At 53.4% G+C, this 21754-nt stretch overlaps 1 protein-coding gene across 2 annotated transcripts; it reads left to right on the top strand.

Annotated features, from left to right (window-relative positions):
• Nucleotides 1–1040: 1040 nt before the first annotated feature.
• AP2A1 (adaptor related protein complex 2 subunit alpha 1) lies at nt 1041–21172 on the top strand. 2 transcript variants are annotated; one of them, XM_029584905.1, is made up of 23 exons: nt 1041–1197; nt 6083–6151; nt 9188–9330; nt 9623–9816; nt 10125–10254; nt 10338–10439; nt 10623–10731; nt 10825–10975; nt 11057–11225; nt 11391–11528; nt 11742–11924; nt 12293–12390; nt 12588–12819; nt 13118–13282; nt 14824–14981; nt 16143–16220; nt 16395–16477; nt 18152–18241; nt 18340–18463; nt 18565–18681; nt 19078–19147; nt 19437–19571; nt 19810–21172. In XM_029584905.1, the coding sequence occupies exons 1-23, from the start codon at nt 1131–1133 to the stop codon at nt 19885–19887; spliced, it is 2883 nt and encodes a 960-aa protein (XP_029440765.1). In that variant the 5' UTR covers nt 1041–1130; the 3' UTR covers nt 19888–21172. The 2 variants fall into 2 exon arrangements, with proteins under 2 accessions (XP_029440765.1, XP_029440766.1); XM_029584906.1 differs by lacking the exon at nt 16143–16220 and having other exon boundaries at nt 1042–1197.
• The last annotated feature ends 582 nt before the right edge of the window (nt 21173–21754 follow it).

The following is a 21754-nucleotide window of genomic DNA, read 5'->3' as shown; positions in this document are numbered from 1 at the left end:
CACATCAACCCGGTTTACAATTAACAATGTGAGTAAAGGCAGAGAGTAACAAAGTAAAGAACATTTCCCAATACAAGAACAAATATAGTATGAAACTTAACAAATATTATAACAATATTTTGGATGTGAGAAAGTTACAAAAAACATGGAAAAATAACTTGGATATGAAAGGGGAAGAATTGTAGAACGACTATAAGCATTTTAACCAGCTGTATCAATTAATAAATATGTATAATATTATAAAATGTAGATGTGTAGCAAAATGATTAGATAAGATATTGTTGTGAAGTATAATAAAATGTTGCTGTGACTGCGTGTGAAGTTAGTGGGATTTTTTTTTTTTTTTTATTACAGAATAATAAATTTTTTTTATTATTATTATTATTTTTTTTTTTTTTACAGAATAATAAATTTTTTTTATTATTTTTTTTTATTACAGGTTATTACAGAAGGGGAGGTTTCAGGGTGGGGATATTATAGAAGGAGAGGGATGATGATTGAGGGTATTATTACAGAAGGGGAGGAATGAGGGTGTGGATATTATAGAATGGGGAGATGGTGATTGGGGGTATTATTACAGGGGAGGTATGAAGGTAGGGATATTATAGAACGGGAGGGATGGTGGTGGTGGGGGTACTATAAAAGAGGAGGGATGGTGATCGGGAATATCATTATAGAAGGGGAGGTACGAGGGTGGGGTATGGGTATAAGGAGTAGCATTGCATGTGATGCTATAAAAGGTTTTATTGTTTAGTTGAATATTATAAACCGCCTTGAGTTTGTTTGCAGCACATTTAATAAATGGAATTCCCTCGCTGTCTTTCTAACACACTTGTCAGAGGAAGGTATTTATGAGGCGTGACCTCACACTCGGGATTCCCTCTGCGCACTGACGTCACAGCCGTACGCTTGGAGCGTGGAGGGAAGGCACCAATCGGCCGCAGGGAATCCGATCGGGGTGTAAGGCGGGACTGCGGGAAGGGGGGGGTGGGGCGGAGCGTGCACTCGCGCCCAATCAGAGCGGGGCGGAGGCGGTGCGCGTCGGGCGGCGTGACGTCAGCGCCGCTCCCTGCCCTGCCCGAGGTGGCGGCTGCTCTCGCTCCGGCTCCGGCCCCGCCGCCGCCGCTGCCATGCCGGCCGTGTCCAAGGGCGACGGGATGCGGGGGCTGGCCGTCTTCATCTCTGACATCCGCAACTGTGAGTGGGGAGGTGGGGGGAGGCAGGGGCGGGGACCGGACTCAACGCCGCAGGCTCTCCGGGCCTGGCAAACAGCGCGCGCGTGCGAAAGCGAGAAGTGACTCGGACTTCCGGGCCGCGGAGTCTCCCCGTGACAGTTTCACAGTGTCCGAGTGAGAGAGTGTCACTGGCAGAGTGTCTCTCAGTGACCGTGTCCGGGTGAGAGTGTCAGAGTCAGAGAGCGTCAGTGCATCTCTCAGTGACCGTGTCAGAGTGAGTGTGTCTCAGAAAACATGAGAGTGTCAGAGAGCGTCAGTGCATCTCTCAGTGACCGTGTCAGAGTGAGTGTGTCTCAGAAAACATGAGAGTGTCAGAGAGCGTCAGTGCATCTTTCAGTGACCGTGTCAGAGTGAGCGTGTCTCAGAGAACATGTGAGAGTGTCAGCGTCAGTGCATCTCAGTGACCGTGTCAGAGTGAGTGTGTCTCAGAGAACATGTGAGTGTGTCAGAGAGCATCAGTGCATCTCTCTGACCGTGTCTCTCAGAGAACATGTGTGAGAGTGTCAGTGTCAGAGAGCGTCAGTGCATCTCTCTGACCGTGTCTCTCAGAGAACATGTGTGAGAGTGCCAGTGTCAGAGTGCATCTCTCAGTGACCGTGTCTCTCAGAGAACATGTGTGAGAGTGTCAGTGTCAGAGAGCGTCAGTGCATCTCTCAGTGACCGTGTCAGTGAGTGTGTCTCAGAGAACATGTGAGTGTCAGCGTCAGTGCATGTCAGTGACCATGTCAGAATGAGTGTGTCAGAGAGCATCAGTGCATATCTCAGTGACCGTGTCAGAGTGAGTGTGTCTCAGAAAACATGTGAAAGTGTCAGAGAGCGTCAGTGCATCTTTCAGTGACCATGTCTCTCAGAGAACATGTGAGAGTGTCAGCGTCTGCATCTCAGTGACCGTGTCAGAATGAGAGTGTGTCTCAGAGAACATGTGAGTGTGTCAGAGAGCATCAGTGCATCTCTCAGTGACCGTGTCTCTCAGAGAACATGTGTGAGAGTGTCAGAGTGCATCAGTGCATCTCTCAGTGACCGTGTCAGAATGAGTGTGTCTTTCAGAAAACATGTGAGAGTGTCAGTCAGAGAGCATCAGTGCATCTCTCAGTGACCGTGTCTCTCAGAGAACATGAGAGCATGTCAGAGTGCGTCAGTGCATTTCTTGGTGTCCATGTCTCTCAGAGAACATGTGAGAGTGTCAGTGTGTCTCTCAGTGACAGTGTCAGAGAGCATCAGTGCATCTCTCAGTGACCGTGTCAGTGTCACTGTGAGAGTGTCTCTCAGAGAACATATGAGAGAGTGACAGAGTGTGACTATCTCTCAGTGACTGTGTCAGTGATAGTGTGTCTCTGAGACAGTGTCAAGACTGTCCTTCAGTGACCGCGTCATAGAGTGACAGTGCCTCTCAGTGTGTGTGTGTGTCTTAGTGACATTCTGTCTCTCAGTAACAGCATATTAGTGTCAGTGTGTGTGTCTCTCAGTGATAGCATGTCATTTTCAGTGCATGTGTCTCTCAGTGATACCGTGTCAGTGTGTGTGTGCGTCTGGGACAGCATGTCAGTGTGTGTCTCTCAGTGACAGTGTGTCAATGTTAGTGTCTGAATGTCTCTGTGACAACGTGTCAGTGATTGTGTGTTACTGACGGTGTGTGTGTTTCCCTTACTGTGTGTTAGTGTCTTTCAGTGATTCTGTGTCAGTATTTGTGAGTGTAGGTGTCTCAGTGACAGCTTGTCAGTGTCTTTCAGTGACAGCTTGTCAGTGTATATGTGTGTCTCTCATTGGCAGTATGTCAGTGTCAGCGTGTGTCTCTCTCAGTGACAGTGTGTCAATGTTAGTGTCTGAATGTCTCTGTGACAGTGTGTCAGTGTTAGTGACGGTGTGTGTGTTTCCCTTACTGTGTGTTAGTGTCTTTCAGTGACTGTGTGTGTGTCTCTCAGTGATTCTGTGTCAGTATTTGTGAGTGTAGGTGTCTCAGTGACAGCTTGCAGTGTATATGTGTGTCTCTCAACGGCAGTATGTCAGTGTCAGCGTGTCTCTCTCTCAGTGACAGTGTGTCAATGTTAGTGTCTGAATGTCTCTGTGATAGTGTGTCAGTATCAATGATTATGTGTTAGTGATATGGTGTGTGTGTTTCCCTGACAGTGTGTGTTAGTCTTTTTCAGTGACTGTGTGTGTGTTTGTCTCTCAGTGTTTCTGTGTGTAGGTGTCTCAGTGACAGCATATCAGTGTCTGAGAGTCTCTTTCAGTGACAGCTTGTCAGTGTGTATGTGTCTCTCTCATTGGCAATATATCAATGTCAGCGTGTGTGTGTCTCAGTGACAGTGTGTCAGTATTTCTGTGTCAGTGTCTGCGAGTGTCTCTCAGTGACTGTGTGACAGTGGTTGTGTCTCTCAGTGGCAGCATGTTAACTTCAATGTGTGTGCATCTCTTAGTGGCAGCGTGCCAGAGTTAGTTTCTGTGGTTGGCAGCGCTTCTTGGTGTCTGTTTGGCAGCGTCTCTCAGTCTCAGAGGTGGACAGTTTTTCTCAGGAGCTGGCAGAGTCTCTCAATGTCTGGCAGCATGTCTTGGTGGCTTTGCCTGGCAGTGTCTCGGTGGTGCCCAATGTCTCAGAGTGGCTGTCAGTGTACCTCGGTGTCTTTCCCTGGAAGTGTCTCTCAGCAACTAACAGTGTGTCTCAATTTCTCTGCCTATCATGGTCACTCAGTGTCTGTGCCTGCCATGTCTCTCAGTGATTGTGCATGGCATTGTGTCTCACAATATCTGTGCCTGGCAGCATGTCACAGAAACAGCATAATCCATGTCCGTGGCTGACAGCATTGCAGTGTCTTTCTGTGGGTCTCAAGAGAGAGCCTGGCAGTGTCTGTGCCTGGCAGCGGCTCGTCCTTTCTGCTTCAGGTAGCATCTCTGTGTCTGCAGCATGTCTCAATTTCTGCTGCTGGCAGTCTCTCTCAGTTTCTGTGACTGGTAGTATCTATCAGTGTCCACAGCATCTTTTGGGTTTTGCAGCTGCAGCGTGGCTCAGTGTCTGTGCCTTGCAGCATCTTGTGTTTTTGTGGCTGGAAGTGTATTTCGGTGACTGGCAGTGTGTCTTAGTGTCTGCAGCGGGTGCTGGTATCTGAGGCTGGCAGCATGTTTTGATTTCTGAGGCTTGCTGCATGCCTTGGAGTCTTTGCCTGCATCTCTCAGTTTCTGCAGCTGGCAGTGTCTCTCAGTGACTAGCAGCATGTCTCAGCACCTATACCTGGCAGTGTTTCATTGTTTCTGCAGCTGGCAGTGCATCTCGGTGTCTCTACCTAGAAGTGTCTCCTCATCTCAGTAGCAGGCCAGGGTGCTTTTGGTGACTGGCAGCATGTGTTGGTGTCTGTGCCTGGCACTGTCTCTCAGTGTCTCTACCTGGCAGTGTCTCTCAGTGGCAGGCAGTGTTTCTTTGTGGCTGGCAGTATGTCTTGGTGTCCTTGCCTGGCAATGTCTCTGAGTGGTTGGCAGTATCTGTCAGTAAGGGAGCTTTGGGATGGAAAGTGTCTCTTGGTGGTGGGAATTGTCTCTCAGTAGCTGGCAGGCATCTCTTGATGCCTTGCCTGGTGGTGTCTGTCAATGTCTAATCCTGGTAGCCTCTCTTGGTCTTGGCAATGGGCAGTGTCTCTCAGTGGCTGGCAGCATGGCACGGTTTTTGCAGCTGGCAGTGTCATTCATCGTCTGTGCCTGTTAGACATGGCAGTGGGCAGTGTCTCTCAGCGGCTGGCAGTGTCATTCATCGTCTGTGCCTGTCAGCATCTCTCAGTCATGGCAGTGGGCAGTGTCTCTCAGCGGCTGGCAGTGTCATTCATCGTCTGTGCCTGTTAGACATGGCAGTGGGCAGTGTCTCTCAGCGGCTGGCAGTGTCATTCATCGTCTGTGCCTGTCAGCATCTCTCAGTCATGGCAGTGGGCAGTGTCTCTCAGCAGCTGGCAGTGTCATTCATCGTCTGTGCCTGTTAGACATGGCAGTGGGCAGTGTCTCTCAGCGGCTGGCAGTGTCATTCATCGTCTGTGCCTGTTAGACATGGCAGTGGGCAGTGTCTCTCAGCGGCTGGCAGTGTCATTCATCGTCTGTGCCTGTTAGACATGGCAGTGGGCAGTGTCTCTCAGCGGCTGGCAGCATGGCTTGGTTTTTGCAGCTGGCAGTGTTTTTCAGTGTCTCTGCCTGGGAGCATTTCTCACTTGGTGGTGGGTAGTGCCTCTCAGTGGCCGGCAGCTTGGCTTGGTGTCTTTGCCTGGCAGTGTGCCAGTCTCAGCGGCTGGCAGCATGTCCTGGCTTTTGCAGCTGGCTGGATTTCTCTCTTTCTGTGGCTTGCAGGGCCTACCATTGCTCCCTGTTTCTCTCTGTCTGCATGGTTCATTCCGGGTACCAGTGTTTGTCCTTCCCTGTGGCAGGGCAGCTTCCCTTGCAATTTCTCCCTTTGAATGAGCTTGCATCGCACTCCTTTTCCCCAGTCTTTGGTTTACAGGTGGGGGACAGTATGACGTTTCTTCCTCGGCTTTCTACTTATTGTGACACTTTTCTAAATAAATGTGGTGGCTGAATCCACTTGAGCAAGCAGCAGTAAAGCTCTGTCCACAGGCCACGGGTGACAGCGGTTTATTGGCCTGCTTACCAGGTTTGTAATTGGCGCTTCAGATTTATCCTGTGTTGCTTTGCACTGGGCCGATGGATCTGTTGGGTTAGTTCAGGAACAAGTTTCCCCCTCCGCTTCATGCCAGAGTTTTTTTTTTCTGATTGTCGCTGCACGTCTGCTTGTGTTTGGGTTGGAAGTTGTGGGTAGGGCTGGAATCTGAGAACAGCAAAGCTTTTGCCCTCTTGACTCTGGGTCTTGTTTTGTGCAGGTAAAAGCAAAGAGGCTGAAATTAAAAGAATCAACAAAGAGCTGGCCAACATTCGCTCCAAGTTCAAAGGTAATTCTTTCTGACTTTCTCTGTCTTCTCTGCATGCATCGTTTGAATGGGTTTGCGAGGAGCTCCCTTGCAAGCGGGCCTCCCTTCCCAGCTTAGGGCTGACTTGCATCACGTAACTCGCCTCCACAGCTCCTCGCAGCCTGTGAGTCACCGGCAGAGGATCGGCAGCTCGGTGGAGGGAGTGGGAGGTGATGGATGTTCCTTAGTCTGTCCTTCCTCGTTTCCGAGAGTCTTCCAAGCTGTGTGCAAGGGAGCCTTTCGGAGACCGTGGCTATAATGCGTACTACCGGGCAGGCTGTGGGACTGGTGCCATCACTTGTTCAGCCAAGCATTCCAGGTTAAAAATCAGAGGTGGGAGCTTGTGCACCACAGTAGGGCTTGCCACTGCAAGTGAACTCCTGAGCTTTCTTTAATAGTTCATGTTTTAAATCAAAGTAGATCTGCTGAATAAGGCTCCCTTACTGCACTAGATCATAAAACCCTTTGACAGTTAGGAAGGGTATAAACTACATAGTCGTTGCACTGTCTTCAGAATGATCGTGCTGTTACATTTAGTAGTAAAAGTGACGATGGTGATGGGGAAGCAGTAACGATGAGAACGGTGTTCCTGAACATACTCAGATCAGTCCAGACCAGTGGGGTTGTGCATCCCTATCAGCAGATGGAAACGGAGAACAAAACTCTGAGGCACTGCTGCATAACCGAGAGCGCCCCCTGCAGTCCCTCAGTAAATAGGAGTTCACTCAGAGGTTGGCCTGTGGCCTTCAAACTAGTCTATGTCTGGGTGAAAACGCTGAATCCATACGGCCTATCCTCTATATACATCCTCAGCAAATCAACACCCGGCATTGCTTGTCCTCACCCCCCCTGCTGAGCCCGGCAGCTCCCGCCGGATCACCGCCTCGGCACCGAACCTCAGGCAGATTCTCCTGTCTCTCTCCTCAGCTTCAACTGAAAAAAACCCCCAACAAATTTGTCTTTTTTTTTTTTTTTCTTTTTTTAATTAATTAAAAGAAACTTAATTCAAGGAACACAAAAGGGGTACAGCGGCAGACAGGAGAGGACTTCAGAAGACCCAGAGTGAGCCAGTCCCCTGACTATCCAAGGTCCCCGGAGGCAGCGGGCCACAACAGCCAGGGGTATCCAACCCCCCCCCAGTTGCCTGGCTCAACCCGAGGGATGGTCCCACCAAGGGACCTAACACCTCGGGGAGCTGATCCCAAACTTCTCAACCTCCCAAGCTCTTTCAGTCAGAACTGCAGGTTTTACACCGCTACCATCTACTGGAAGCAGAGAAATACTGAGGGAGTGCAGGTGGCACATGAGGTTATGTAGCAGTGCCTCAATTTCTGGTCTCTGCCTCCACCTGCTGGTAGGAATGCGTAAACTCACTTGGCTGAACTGATCTGTGGTACTTCAGGACCGAAAATTAGCAGGCAAGAACCAATTTTCCTATAAGCGTGGTCAGCTGGGAATGGCAGTAATAATAATGGGGTTGATCAGAATGGCAATGTTAAGAACATAAGAAATTGCCATACTGGGTCAGACTAAGAGTCCATCAAGCCCAGCATCCTGTTTCCAACAGTGGCCAATCCAGGCCACAAGAACCTGGCAAGTACCCAAACACCAAGAAGATCCCATGCTACTGATGCAATTAATAGCAGTGCCTATTCCCTAAGTAAACTTGATTAATAGCCATTAATAGACTTCTCCTCCAAGAACTCATTCAAATCTTTTTTTAAACCCAGCTACACTAACTGCACTAACCACATCCTCTGGCAACAAATTCCAGAGCTCAACTGTGCATTGAGTGAAAAAGAATTTTCTTTGATTGGTTTTAAATGTGCTACTTGCTAACTTCATGGAGTGCCCCCTCGTCCTTGTATTATCTGAAAGAGTAAATAACCGATTCACATCTACCCGTTCTAGACCTCTCATGATTTTAAACACCTCTATCATATCCCCCCTCAGCCGTCTCTTCTCCAAGCTGAACAGTCCTAACCTCTTCAGCCTTTCCTCCATAGGGGAGCTGTTCCATTCCCCTTAGTATTTTGGTCGCCCTTCTCTGTACTTTCTTTAGTGCATCTATATCTTTTTTGAGATGCGGCGACCAGAATTGTACACAGTATTCAAGGTGCGGTCTCACCATGGAGCGATAAAGAGGCATTAAGACATTTTCTGTTTTAACCATTCCCTTCTTAATAATTCCTAACATTGTTTGCTTTTTTGACTGCTGCAGCACACTGAGCTGATGATTTTAAAGTATTATCCACTATGATGCCTAGATCTTTTTCCTGGGTGGTAGCTCCTAATATGGAACCTAACATCGTGTAACTACAGCAAGGGTTATTTTTCCCTATAGGCATTACCATTAAATTTCATCTGCCAGTCTTGCAAGGTCCTCCTACAAACTACTGTAAATAATTTTATATCATCTGCAAATTCGATTTCTTCACTCGTCATACCCCTTTCCAGATCATTTAAAAATACATTGAAAAGCACCGGGCCAAGTACAGATCCCTGAGGCACTCCACTGATTACCTTTTTCCAAGCAAATCTTGCCGAAAGGTCTCCAATCCTTTCATAAACGTGGTCCTCCAATACCGTTAAAAACATTCTATTCCCCCGAATGGATGCATATCTGGAAATCCAAGGGAATAATCCCTACTGCCATTGAGTAGCATTGATGCTGGCGGGAACGGTGATGAGGATAGTGTTTGCTGGGCGTGCCAGTGGTGGTGAAAGAGTCGATGAGGTTTTGGATGGTGATAGCAGGCGTGCTAGTGACAGTGCCAAGGATGGTGGGAGTGCTGGTGCCGATAAGGAGGGGGGGGTGGTGATATTAGGCTGGCCAGCGATGGTGCCGGTGAGAGTGATTGTGTCACTGATGGTGGTGATAACGATGGAGCTTGTGCCAGTGATGGGTGAAGGTGCTGTTGAGGGCAATGGGTGGGAGTGCCAGTGATGGCATTGAGGACCAGGACTGGGGTGCTGAGAAAAGGTATTGATCCTGACCTCTTTGTTTGGACTTGTCAGGGGACAAGGCCTTGGATGGCTACAGCAAGAAGAAGTATGTCTGCAAGCTGCTCTTCATTTTCCTACTGGGTCATGACATCGACTTTGGCCACATGGAGGCTGTCAACCTGTTGAGCTCTAACAAATACACTGAGAAGCAGATTGTGAGTAACAGAACTGGCAGCGGGTGGGAGGTGCTTCCCTTCTCCCCATCTCAGCTCTCCACTTGTCTTCTTTAGTCTTGGCGTCTGGAATTGGAGTGACCCTGCCAGCCCCGCAGCAGGGTTTTTTTTTGCTATTAGATGACTACACAGGGGTGCAGTGTGCACCTCTGGGGGGGGTCTCACAGCAGAATATGAACCCAGGGGGACTCATGTACAGGGTATGCACTTCCACCCCCCCCCCTCCCCCTCCCCCTCGCATTACTCTGGGCTGTCCCTGTTTCTCCTGCTGCAGGGATATCTCTTCATCTCGGTGCTGGTCAACTCCAACAGCGAACTAATCCGCCTCATCAACAATGCCATCAAGAACGACCTGGCCAGCCGGAACCCCACGTTCATGTGCCTTTCTCTGCACTGCATCGCCAACGTGGGCAGCAGGGAGATGGCCGAGGCCTTTGCGTCTGAGATCCCTCGCATCCTGGTGGCAGGGTTAGTGTCTCTCGTTCGGTTGCAGCCATTGCTGTCTTTTTGGATTTTGTCTGGTATAAAGATTCCTGTGTGGTATTTTGGGATGGAGTTGGGGGTTGAGGGTTGGGGCTACGGCTGGGTTTAAGCCTCTTACAGTTGCACTTGGCTCGGTGTCAGTCTTGCTTGGCCACTGCCTCAGGGCTGTCTTCTTGCATATGGTGTACCGTGGCGTTTCCCGGCTGAGGGCCCGCGGGCCACTCTTTGCTGTGGCTCTCCGTGGATGTGGGGGGGCCTCTGCCTGGGCACCGACGTTCTTGTTTCTCCTGCAGCGATACAATGGATAGCGTGAAGCAGAGCGCTGCCCTCTGTCTGCTGCGCCTGTACAAGACCTCTCCGGACCTGGTGCCCATGGGCGAGTGGACGTCCCGGGTGGTGCACCTGCTCAATGACCAGCATATGGTACGTGCTGCGGGAAGGTCCCCTGCGCCCGGCGCTGCCTCGCTGCTCTCCCCCCTGACTCTTGCTTCTCTCCTTCCTCGCAGGGAGTGGTAACAGCAGCAGTCAGCCTCATCACTTGCTTGTGCAGGAAGAACCCCGACGACTTCAAAACCTGCGTCTCGCTGGCGGTGTCCAGGCTCAGCAGGGTAAGTCCCGGCTACCCACACTTTCCAAGGAGGGAGACTGCAGGCCTGTCTTCACAGTAAGGGGAGGGGGCCATAAGGAAGCAGGCGAGGTGGGTTCAGTCTGATGTTGGCAGCACCTTGGTCTGGGTCTTTTGACTGCATTCATCTTGTGGCTCCCATGTGTCCCTCCTCGCTACATTTCAGATCGTCTCCTCGGCCTCCACAGACCTCCAGGACTACACGTATTACTTTGTCCCAGCTCCCTGGCTCTCGGTGAAGCTGCTGCGCCTGCTGCAGTGCTACCCGCCTCCAGGTAACCCCTTCTTGTCGATCCTCCGAGACCCCCCCCCCCCCCACCCCAGTAAGACTAACGTCGCTTCTCACGTCCCCCCGTTGTCCTTTCCAGAGGACGCAGCCGTGAAAGGGCGACTGGTGGAGTGCCTGGAGACGATACTTAACAAGGCGCAGGAGCCGCCAAAGTCCAAGAAGGTGCAGCACTCGAATGCCAAAAATGCCATTCTCTTTGAGGCCATCAGTCTGATCATCCACTACGACAGGTGAGTGTCGCCAAAAGGGAGCAGGCCCTGGGGCAGGGCTGGACTTGTGTGTCTCTTCACTTACCCTCCTTCCCTCTGCAGTGAGCCCAACTTGCTGGTCCGAGCCTGCAACCAGCTGGGACAGTTCTTGCAGCACCGTGAGACCAACCTGCGTTACCTGGCGCTGGAGAGTATGTGCACCCTGGCCAGCTCCGAATTCTCCCACGAGGCCGTGAAGACGCACATCGAGACCGTCATCAACGCTCTGAAGGTGAGAGTCGGGAACGGATCTGGATGTGTGTGCCCTGGAGGCCCGGCCTGTCCTGGGGGTGGCCTCTGGCCACGCGTGCGTGCGTAAGAGAGCAGGGTCTGCTCCGTGACGGGCAGCAGCTCAGGCTCGCTTTGCTGATTTGCTGCCTTTCTCCCACGTTGGCAGACGGAGCGAGACGTTAGCGTGCGGCAGCGGGCAGCCGATCTCCTCTATGCAATGTGCGACCGCACCAATGCAAAGCAGATTGTGTCCGAGATGCTGAGCTACCTGGAAACTGCCGACTACTCTATCCGGGAAGAGATTGTAAGCATTCTGTCAGCTGGGGTGGGAACTGGATGCTTTGTTCTGTGCAGCTTCCTTCCGCTCCCTGAGGGTGAGAGGAGCAGTCTGGTTTCATGTTCCTTCGCGTCTCTGGCTAAGGCTGTTGGTTGCTTGAGGGTCTCGGGCTGACCTGTAGTGTTGACCTGTGCTGGGGAGGCTCTCATGCTGAGCTCTGGGGGGGGGGTCTCTGTACAGGTGCTGAAAGTGGCGATCCTTGCCGAGAAGTATGCCGTGGATTACAGCTGGTACGTGGACACCATCCTGAACCTGATCCGCATTGCGGGCGACTACGTCAGCGAGGAGGTCTGGTATCGCGTCATCCAGATTGTCATTAACCGCGACGACGTGCAGGGCTACGCGGCCAAGACGGTGTTTGAGGTAAAACCCCCTTCCCAGAGCGCATTGCGAGCCCATGGAATTACCATCCAAGAGGGAAACCATCGGGGTTAGGGTGCTTTAACCTGCGGTTAGCATGGGCATTGGCGAGGCTAAAATCCCACGTCCTCGCCCACCCACCTCTGTCCCCATGACCGCTGCCACCACGGCACCCCCAGCCGACTTGGGGATCGAATCGACAACCTCCTGCGTGCCAGGGCTGTCCTTGAGCACCAAGTCATCAGGCCAGCGCTCTTTTAATGGTGCCCAGTAGAGCACATTCGGTCTGCAGCTGTGGACGGGGGGGAAGCAGAAGAGCTCGCGTTGTCTGTGCCCGCCTGGGCTTTCAATGTCTCTCCTTCCCCGAGCAGGCTCTGCAAGCACCAGCATGCCATGAGAACATGGTGAAGGTCGGTGGGTACATCCTGGGAGAGTTTGGCAACCTTATTGCAGGCGACCCCAGATCCAGGTAGGCCGAGGGCTTGATGTGTGCAGTGAACCTCCCTCCTGTACAGCTGCAGCCCTTGCTATTCCAGTACTTAGAATGCTTCCAACACAGCTCTCTCTCTCTCTCTCTCACACACACACACAAACACTCGCACAAACTCTGCTGTCCGTTTCCTCTGCCCTGTAATCTAACCCTGTCTGTCCTTGGGTTTCTCCTAGCCCACTGGTGCAGTTCAATCTGCTGCACTCCAAGTTCCACCTGTGCAGTGTGTCCACCCGGGCCCTCTTGCTCTCTACCTACATCAAGTTTATCAACCTCTTCCCTGAGACCAAGCCCACCATCCAGGAGGTGCTGCGCTCCGACAGCCAGATTCGGAACTCGGATGTGGAGCTGCAGCAGCGGGCTGTGGAGTACCTGAAGCTCAGCTCCATTGCTAGCACGGACGTCTTGGTGAGTGCGGAGGAGGGGCAGGGGGGGAGCGAGCCAGTGACGGATGGGGAGGTGGAGTGGGGGGAGCGAGCCAGTGACGGATGGGGAAGTGGAGTGGGGGGAATGAGCCAGTGACGGATGGGGAAGTGGAGTGGGGGGAGTGAGCCAGTGACGGATGGGGAAGTGGAGTGGGGGGAGCGAGCCAGTGACGGATGGGGAAGTGGAGCTTTCATCTGCTCTGTGTCCCGCAGGCGAGGGTGCTTGGTGGGACGGTCTCTGGGCTCCACCACAGCGCTCTCACACTTTCTGTGTCCCGCAGGCGACGGTGCTAGAGGAGATGCCACCCTTCCCTGAACGAGAGTCCTCCATTCTTGCCAAGCTAAAGAAGAAAAAGGGGCCTGGAGCTGTGAGTGAGTTGGAAGAGGGCAAGAAAGAGCAGAACCCGGAGCTTAATGGAGGGGTAGAACCAACCACCAGTACCACGGTATGTCACTGGGTTCCTCCCAGTCCTTCGCCCTCGTCCCTGCCTGTGGGTCTCTGCCAGCACTGCGTCTCCCCTCCCTGTCTGTGGCCCCAGTCTTTGCCCGTCTCTCTGCCAGCGCTGCGTCCCCCGTCCTTCCCCTGTCTGTGGCCCCAGTCTTTGCCCGTCTCTCTGCCAGCGCTGCGTCCCCCGTCCTTCCCCTGTCCCCCCCCTCCCTGTCTGTGTCCCCAGTCTTTGCCCGTCTCTCTGCCAGCGCTGCGTCCCCCGTCCTTCCCCTGTCTGTGGCCCCAGTCTTTGCCCGTCTCTCTGCCAGCGCTGCGTCCTCCGTCCTTCCCCTGTCCCCCCCTCCCTGTCTGTGTCCCCAGTCTTTGCCCGTCTCTCTGCCAGCGCTGCGTCCCCCGTCCTTCCCCTGTCTGTGGCCCCAGTCTTTGCCCGTCTCTCTGCCAGCGCTGCGTCCCCCGTCCTTCCCCTGTCCCCCCCTCCCTGTCTGTGGCCCCAGTCTTTGCCCGTCTCTCTGCCAGCGCTGCGTCCCCCGTCCTTCCCCTGTCCCCCCCTCCCTGTCTGTGGCCCCAGTCTTTGCCCGTCTCTCTGCCAGCGCTGCGTCCCCCGTCCTTCCCCTGTCCCCCCCCCCCTGTCTGTGGCCCCAGTCTTTGCCCGTCTCTCTGCCAGCGCTGCGTCCCCCGTCCTTCCCCTGTCTGTGGCCCCAGTCTTTGCCCGTCTCTCTGCCAGCGCTGCGTCCCCCGTCCTTCCCCTGTCTGTGGCCCCAGTCTTTGCCCGTCTCTCTGCCAGCGCTGCGTCCCCCGTCCTTCCCCTGTCCCCCCCTCCCTGTCTGTGGCCCCAGTCTTTGCCCGTCTCTCTGCCAGCGCTGCGTCCCCCGTCCTTCCCCTGTCTGTGGCCCCAGTCTTTGCCCATCTCTCTGCCAGCGCTGCGTCCCCCGTCCTTCCCCTGTCTGTGGCCCCAGTCTTTGCCCGTCTCTCTGCCAGCGCTGCGTCCCCCGTCCTTCCCCTGTCTGTGGCCCCAGTCTTTGCCCGTCTCTCTGCCAGCGCTGCGTCCCCCGTCCTTCCCCTGTCTGTGGCCCCAGTCTTTGCCCGTCTCTCTGCCAGCGCTGCGTCCCCCGTCCTTCCCCTGTCCCCCCATCCCTGTCTGTGTCCCCAGTCTTTGCCCGTCTCTCTGCCAGCGCTGCGTCCCCCGTCCTTCCCCTGTCTGTGGCCCCAGTCTTTGCCCGTCTCTCTGCCAGCGCTGCGTCCCCCTTCCTTCCTTCCTGCCCCCCACTGGTCAGTTGCTGTTCGTGTCTCTTTGGGAGAGTGGCGGCTCTGCTTGCCTGTGGCTTTCCTGGGGGAGGCTTGTTCCAGTTTACGGAGTTTCGTGCGAGGCACAGTCCTGCTTGTGCCTGTCCTGGATTGAGCTTTGTTTTGGGAGAAGCAGTATGCGTGGGGCCTGGCCTGGGAAGCCTTCTCATCTTGTCCCGCTGTGGGGGAGATGTATGCCTGGGTGCTGAGCCCCTGCTTACTGCAGTGCTGATGACCCTGTTCTCTCACTCACAGTCAACTCCGTCCCCGTCGGCCGACCTGCTGGGCCTGCGGGCCGCCCCTGCTCTAGGCTCTGCAGCCCCCGGTTCGGGTAATTTGCTCGTGGACGTTTTCTCCGACACCCCCAGTGGGTCTGCAGCGTTAGCTTCTGAAGCAGACGACAACTTCCTCAGGTTCGTATTCCTTCTGCTCTGCCTCCCTTTACTTCTCCCTGTCTCCTTCCACTGCTGAGCATGGGGAGCTCTTTCTGGGGGTGGGGACCCCCCCCCCCTCTCTGCGCCTCCCTTTCTGTCCTGCTGCTGCTGAGAAAACAGAGGTCAGCCTAGGCTAAGACCTCTGTCCCCCCCTCCTTCCTCTGCTGCTCAGATGATGAATATCCTGTCCCTGGCCGGGCCATTTTATCTCTCTCCCTGTATCTGTTGCTGTGATGGGGCAGGCAGTGAACGGACATCACAGAGCACCGTGCAACTCCTCCTCCTGCTTCTTTCTGTAGCTTATGCGGCGCCGCACAGATACACAGGAGAGAGGACGGTCCCTGAGCCCTGCGCCCGGGATGTCGGGAGCCGGCCCTCTGTGACTGTCTAATAGCGTGAGAATCTCCTCCTGTGTCTCTTCACCTCTGTCTTTTCATTGTGGCTGCTTGTCCTCTCTCTTGTCTTGTGTTGCTCTGCCTGCCTGTGATTGGATGGTGTGCAGTGACTTGGATCCGTCTTCTGAGAGTCCTGCGTCCGTGTTGGTGGATGCAGCCCTGCCTTCAGAGTAAGGGCTGATTCTGGGCTGCATTTTGAGGGAGGGTGGGAGGGAGTGGCGGGGTGGGTGGAGGGAGGGGCCCCTCTCCTCTCCTCTCCTCTCCACTGTTAGATCTGTCCTTGCACGCTCCTCGCACGAGTGCCTCCTGCCCGTGCCTGTGTTCTGGGGAAGCCTCTCTGCTGCCGCCTCCTCCTGTCACTAGAGGGGGTGGCCCCCGTCCTTGTGGTATCATTAGCATGCTGTTACCCTGGTCAGCCCAGCCTGTGCTCCAGAAATGTGCCTACAGAAGGGCTTGGGAAGCAAGCAGTCTTGAGGGGATGATGCCTCGTGTGCTTTTGGCAGAGGGTAATATTGCTGGCTCTGCACGGTAAGGACGCAGAGAGAATTCTCTCTCTCGTGTCCTGACCTAAATGTCCCTGACCCCTGGGATCCTGTGTGGCCTCCGAGCGCTGCTGCATGCCCTGTGCGAGGCAGTGAGTCCTAATGGAAACCGAGTGTGAGATTCACCTTTCTCTCTTGCTTCCCTTCCTCATCCTCCCCTCTCTTTGCTGCTTCCTCTTCATCTGCTGACCTCCCTGCCTCAGCTCTGCTGCTGCTGCTGCTGCTTCTGCTTCAGAGGATCCTGTTTTACCTATCGCTGAGGCCGATGAGCTGCTGAACAAGTAAGAGCCCTCCCTCCCCTGCCCCGCCAGGTTGCGTGTGACGATACGTTTGCAGTGAAAGGGACTGGTGGAGGGTTCTCCTTCTCTGCTGGGAGGCAGCCCTCGTGTCCCAGGAGGGGGTCAGCACGTGCTCTGGCATCGTCTCACCTCTCTCTCTCTGTGCTCTCCTTGCAGATTTGTGTGCAAGAACAACGGCGTTTTGTTTGAGAACCAGCTGCTGCAGATCGGAGTGAAGTCCGAGTTTAGGCAGAACCTCGGTAGGTGCAAATCCTTGCATCTCCCCCCTCCCAGACATCACGGGGAGATAGTCATCTTAGGGTTACTGGTTTCCTTTATTATTACTGTCAGGGACCATAAATATTACAGAAGGACTATTCTGTACATCACGTGGAGAGAGAGAGAGAGAAGATCCTCAGATACTAAGAGATGCCAAAAATAGTCACACGTAACTTGGGCATCTCCAGCGGGATTAACAAGAAATTGCAAGCACCACGATCTGTCCCCTGTACAGACTACACCTTCTGATCTCCAGAAGGAGGTGCTCTTTGGCACTCTGCATGAGCAGTAAATCAGAGAGCTAGAGATCCTACCTAACATTCCCTGATCTAGGAGTGCCGTCCATTCCTATCCTGGTATGCACAGAGTAAACACCATTTGGAGATATTAGCCCTGTGGAAGATTTCCTATACCCTGCAGACGATGGTTAACGTGGTGGTTTGGGGTGTCTTTGCACTAGGTGGGGGCTGGTAGAACCTCAGTAAGTTATGACATGCAATGTAATTGCAGAATTAAGGTTGGCTTGGGTAGAAAATTTCTAGTTCATGAAGGATAAAGAGAAGTAGGACCTCATTAGGGTATGAGGAACGATATCGAGAGGTTGGTGTTGGAAGAGATTAAGGTTAGAGTTAGGTGGCAGGACCACAGTAGGGTATATGACAATAGTTGGAGGTTGGTGTTGGGAAGGAGTAAGGATAGAGAGAGATTGTAGGACTTCAGGGATAAGACACTGGCTGGAGGTTAGTATTGATGCTGGGAGGAATTAAGGTTGGAGTTATTTGGTAGGACCTCGGCAGGGTATGAGGCAGTTGCTGGAGGTTGGCATTGGGAGGGATTAAGGTTGGAGTTATTTGGTAGGACCTGATCAGTGAATGAGAAGGGGTGGGAGTTGATGTTGGCATTGGGAGGGATTAAGGTTGGAGTTATTTGGTGGGACCTGAGCAGGGAATGAGAAGGGGTGGGAGTTGGTGTTGGCATTGGGATGGATTAAGGTTGGAGTTATTTGGTGGGACCTGAGCAGGGAATGAGAAGGGGTGGGAGTTGGTGTTGGCATTGGGATGGATTAAGGTTGGAGTTATTTGGTAGGACCTGAGTAGGGAATGAGAAGGGGTGGGAGTTGGTGTTGGCATTGGGATGGATTAAGGTTGGAGTTATTTGGTGGGACCTGAGCAGGGAATGAGAAGGGGTGGGAGTTGGTGTTGGCATTGGGATGGATTAAGGTTGGAGTTATTTGGTGGGACCTGAGCAGGGAATGAGAAGGGGTGGGAGTTGGTGTTGGCATTGGGATGGATTAAGGTTGGAGTTATTTGGTAGGACCTGAGCAGGGAATGAGAAGGGGTGGGAGTTGGTGTTGGCATTGGGAGGGATTAAGGTTGGAGTTCTTTGGTGGGACCTCAGCAGGGAATGAGAAGGGGTGGGAGTTGGTGTTGGCATTGGGATGGATTAAGGTTGGAGTTATTTGGTAGGACCTGAGCAGGGAATGAGAAGGGGTGGGAGTTGGTGTTGGCATTGGGAGGGATTAAGGTTGGAGTTCTTTGGTGGGACCTCAGCAGGGAATGAGAGACAGTGGGTGGAGTTTGGGGATTAAAGTTGGAGTTAAATGGTATGTTTTGAAGCCTGTTCTCTGTGTTATGTCATCTCTTCTCTCTTTAAAGGCCGAATGTACTTGTTCTATGGGAATAAAACATCAGTGCAATTCCAGAGTTTCACCCCAACAGTCACGTATCCTGGAGACCTTCAAAGCCATATCCTTTTACAGCATAACTTCCCTGGCTCCTCGCTCCCCCTCCCTCTTGCCTGCCCGTCAGCAGACGTTAGGTCCATCCTTAATATGGTTGCTTACAGCTGAACCTGCAGACGAAGCCGGTGCACCCTGTGGTGGAAGGTGGGGCTCAGGTCCAGCAGGTGCTGAACATTGAGTGCTTGGAGGACTTTGATGATGCTCCTCTTATCAACATAAAATTTCGGTGAGTCCTCCTGTGCCCTGCCAAGGGACTGACAGCCAGCTTGGACCATGTCCCTGGCTCCCTGACTCCAGTGTCATGCCCGCCTGCTCTCCATTCTCCAGGTACGGAGGAACGTTGCAGAATATCACCCTCAAGCTGCCCATCACCATCAACAAGTTCTTCCAGGCCACAGAAATGCCGTCCCAGGACTTTTTTCAGCGCTGGAAGCAGCTGAGCCTGTACGTAGTACTGCGGGGCGGGGGGTAGATGTACCCATGCCGCAAAAAAGAGGGGAGGAGAAGGAGGCAGCACAGCCTATTTGTACCCCTGCAGCAAAAAAAAAAAAAGAATACAGGCTGGTCTGGGGGTGGAGATGAGATGAAGGGACGAGACAGTGAGTATGGGGGTGGAGATGAGGTGAGGTATTGGGAAATAGCAGGGAGTATATGAGATGGGGTGAGGGGAAGTGACAGGGCTGGGGGTGTACATGAGACGGGGGGAGGGGAAGTGACAGGGCTGGGGGTGGACATGAGACGGGGGGAGGGGAAGTGACAGGGCTGGGGGTGGACATGAGGTATTTGGGGAGTGGCACAGCTGAGGTGTTCATAGCATCCTTCCTTTTATCTCGTTGAAAGCCCACAGCAGGAAGCACAGAAGATATTCAAAGCCAATCACCCCATGGACTCGGAGGTGACGAAAGCGAAGGTAGGGGCAGGGAGGTCACCCCCACACACTTCCCATCGACTTGCTTCCCGAGCCTCTTCATTCACTGCTAGGGCTGTGCTGAGCTTGTGCCACAGCGCCTCCTGGAGGGGAGAGAGCTCGATGCAGAGCATCTGCACCTCTGACCGAGCAATGGCCCCAATGGGGAAAGTCTCTTCTCTGTATCTCGAGGGAGGGAGTCTCTGTGCCTCGTCCCTCTCTGCCTGACCCCAAGGGAGGAATCCCACAGTCAAGATCTCTCTCTCTCTCTCTTGAATTTTGTGCCTTTTAGCTGCTCGGGTTCGGTTCGGCGCTGTTGGAGAACGTGGACCCAAACCCCGACAACTACGTGGGTGCAGGGATCATTCAGACGAAGTCGGTGCAGGTGGGCTGCCTGCTGCGCCTGGAGCCCAACCACCAAGCACAGGTATGGGGGAGACCAAGCTTGGCTCTGGACCGCTCGGACATTGTGGAGCTCTGCTAGCATTTCCCCCCTTCTTTTTATGTCTGTCTCCGACCCAATATTTATTTCATCCTGTGACCTGCGGCAGGGCCAGCTGTTGCTGGATCTGGCTGTACTCGGCCATCTAGGCTAGTGGGGGGGAGGGGGGGGTGAGTCCTCTTCCGGTGGCTCTAGTGACTGGTCCCTCTCTTTCTGTCTGCAGATGTATCGTCTGACGCTTCGTACCAGCAAGGAGGCTGTGTCCAGGAAGCTCTGCCAGCTCTTAGCGCAGCAGTTCTGAACGATCGGACACCACTATCTGCGAGGAGAGCTTCGGAGCCGTGTGAGAGTGCGCATGGGAGTGTGAATGTCCATCAGTGCACATTGTGCCAGTGTGTGCGTGTGTGTGTGCGTAGCCGTGTCCCATGCAGTCAGGGAAGCCCTATTAATAATATTATTGTACTGAGATTGTAGTGCTGATGTTTTGTCCCTTTTCGTGTACCCACTCATACTCATGAGACAAAAGGAAGGAAGCGACGGAAGCCCTGAACTAGGACCAGGGCTGAGAGGAGGAGGAGGAGGAGGAGGGAGGATGTGGCCTTCTGCTAGGGCCAAGGATGAGAAGGAGAGGAGGACATGGGCCCCCCCCCCCCCCCCTGGCTGGGGTCGGGGGCGAGGAGGAGCCAGGGCTGAGAGGAGAGGGACATGGACCCAGCACGTCAGTGTGGCACTGTCATGGTACCAGTGCTTGCCCTGGCAAACTGAACAGATCGAGCACCAAAGGCAGGTGACCTGATATCCTGACCAGCCCAGCAGCCATTGCATGGGGTGGAGCAGCGGCCCAGGCAGAGAGCTAGAGGACGACTTCCAGAAGGAAGCCAGTGGGAAAATTCAATTTTGCTCCCTGCAGCACGGTTAGTGGACATCCGCTTAAGCATAGCGAGGGGCTCGCGAGTCCAGAGGATGGGCCTCTGGCCAGGGTGTCATTCCTGAAGGGAGATGATTCAGCCTTAGGGTGGGATCCCTGATCTCCCCGTGTGTCTGCACGGTACGGCCTAGAAACATTCCCCTGCTGCACACACGTTGCACGCCTCACCCTGCCCCTGTGGAAGCAGAGCCGGGAGCGAGCGTCTCTCTCTCCCCCAGCCCCCAAACCCATCCTGAGGCTGTTCGGGCTGGGGGGGTGATGTATCCAGTCCCGCCTGAGCTCACTGCCGTACCGGGAGCCCCTTCCCAAGCTGTGAGCTGTACTCCAACTCCAGGCCCATCCTCCCTGCTTCTGGGTTAGGAGAATTAACCACATCTGCACCTCTAAGCCTGGCCCGTTCCCTCTTGTGGATGGTATATTTTAGGATTATTTTTGTAATTAGTGTGATTTAATTGTGCCCAGCTACTTTTGCTCTTGTGGTAGTGAGTAGTGGTCTGGTGTCTGTCTGCATGCACCCCCCCCACCCCTCCTGTCTGGAGTTGCATCCATCGGTGCAGAATCCCTTGAGCTTGGTAAACTTGTGTATTTTATAAACTCTTATCATTCCCATGAGAAAACACAACAAACTTATTACTGGAATAAAAGGAGGAGCCATTTCCTTTGGGTCTTTTTGTCTTGTTGGAGGGGGAAGGGGGAACCTTGGTTACACCTACCAGCTGTTATAAAGGCCCCTCTCACTCCAAGAGAGACCTTCGGGACAGACAAATGGAGCCAGTGCCAGAGGTTTGAAGGCTGCTGCCATCGGGATCCAGACCCAGACTTTGATGGAAGGAGCGCTGGGCTCCTCAATGCTCTTTACGTCCAACAGCTGGAGTCTCCCAGTATGAGCCGAATGGTACTTGGGGAGCTCAGGACGGGGAAGGGTCAAAACTCTTTGGTGCTTGTGCCAGCATTTAGTAAAATCGGCCAGGTAAGAGCGGGGGGAGGCAGTGCAACTCTCCACGCCGATGAGAACACAGCCCAGCGAAGCTGACCTCAGTCGTGGCATCGGGAATCATACAGGCTGTGAGCTTTTATCAGAGAGAGAGACGGTGCAGAATGAAACACACTGATGATTTTCACGAGCCGACCTGAGAATCGGATTAGAGGCAGATGTGGGTGAGGTGTAGGTGAATTTCAGCAAAGCACAGAGGATGCTTAGGTGTGTTTTATTTATTTATCAGATTTTCTATACCGTCGT

Source organism: Rhinatrema bivittatum, chromosome 19, assembly GCF_901001135.1.
Source record: "Rhinatrema bivittatum chromosome 19, aRhiBiv1.1, whole genome shotgun sequence".
Classification (NCBI taxonomy): Eukaryota; Metazoa; Chordata; class Amphibia; order Gymnophiona; family Rhinatrematidae; genus Rhinatrema; species Rhinatrema bivittatum.
The sequence above is the reverse complement of the archived record's forward strand: the minus strand, read 5'-3'. Positions and strand labels throughout refer to the sequence as shown.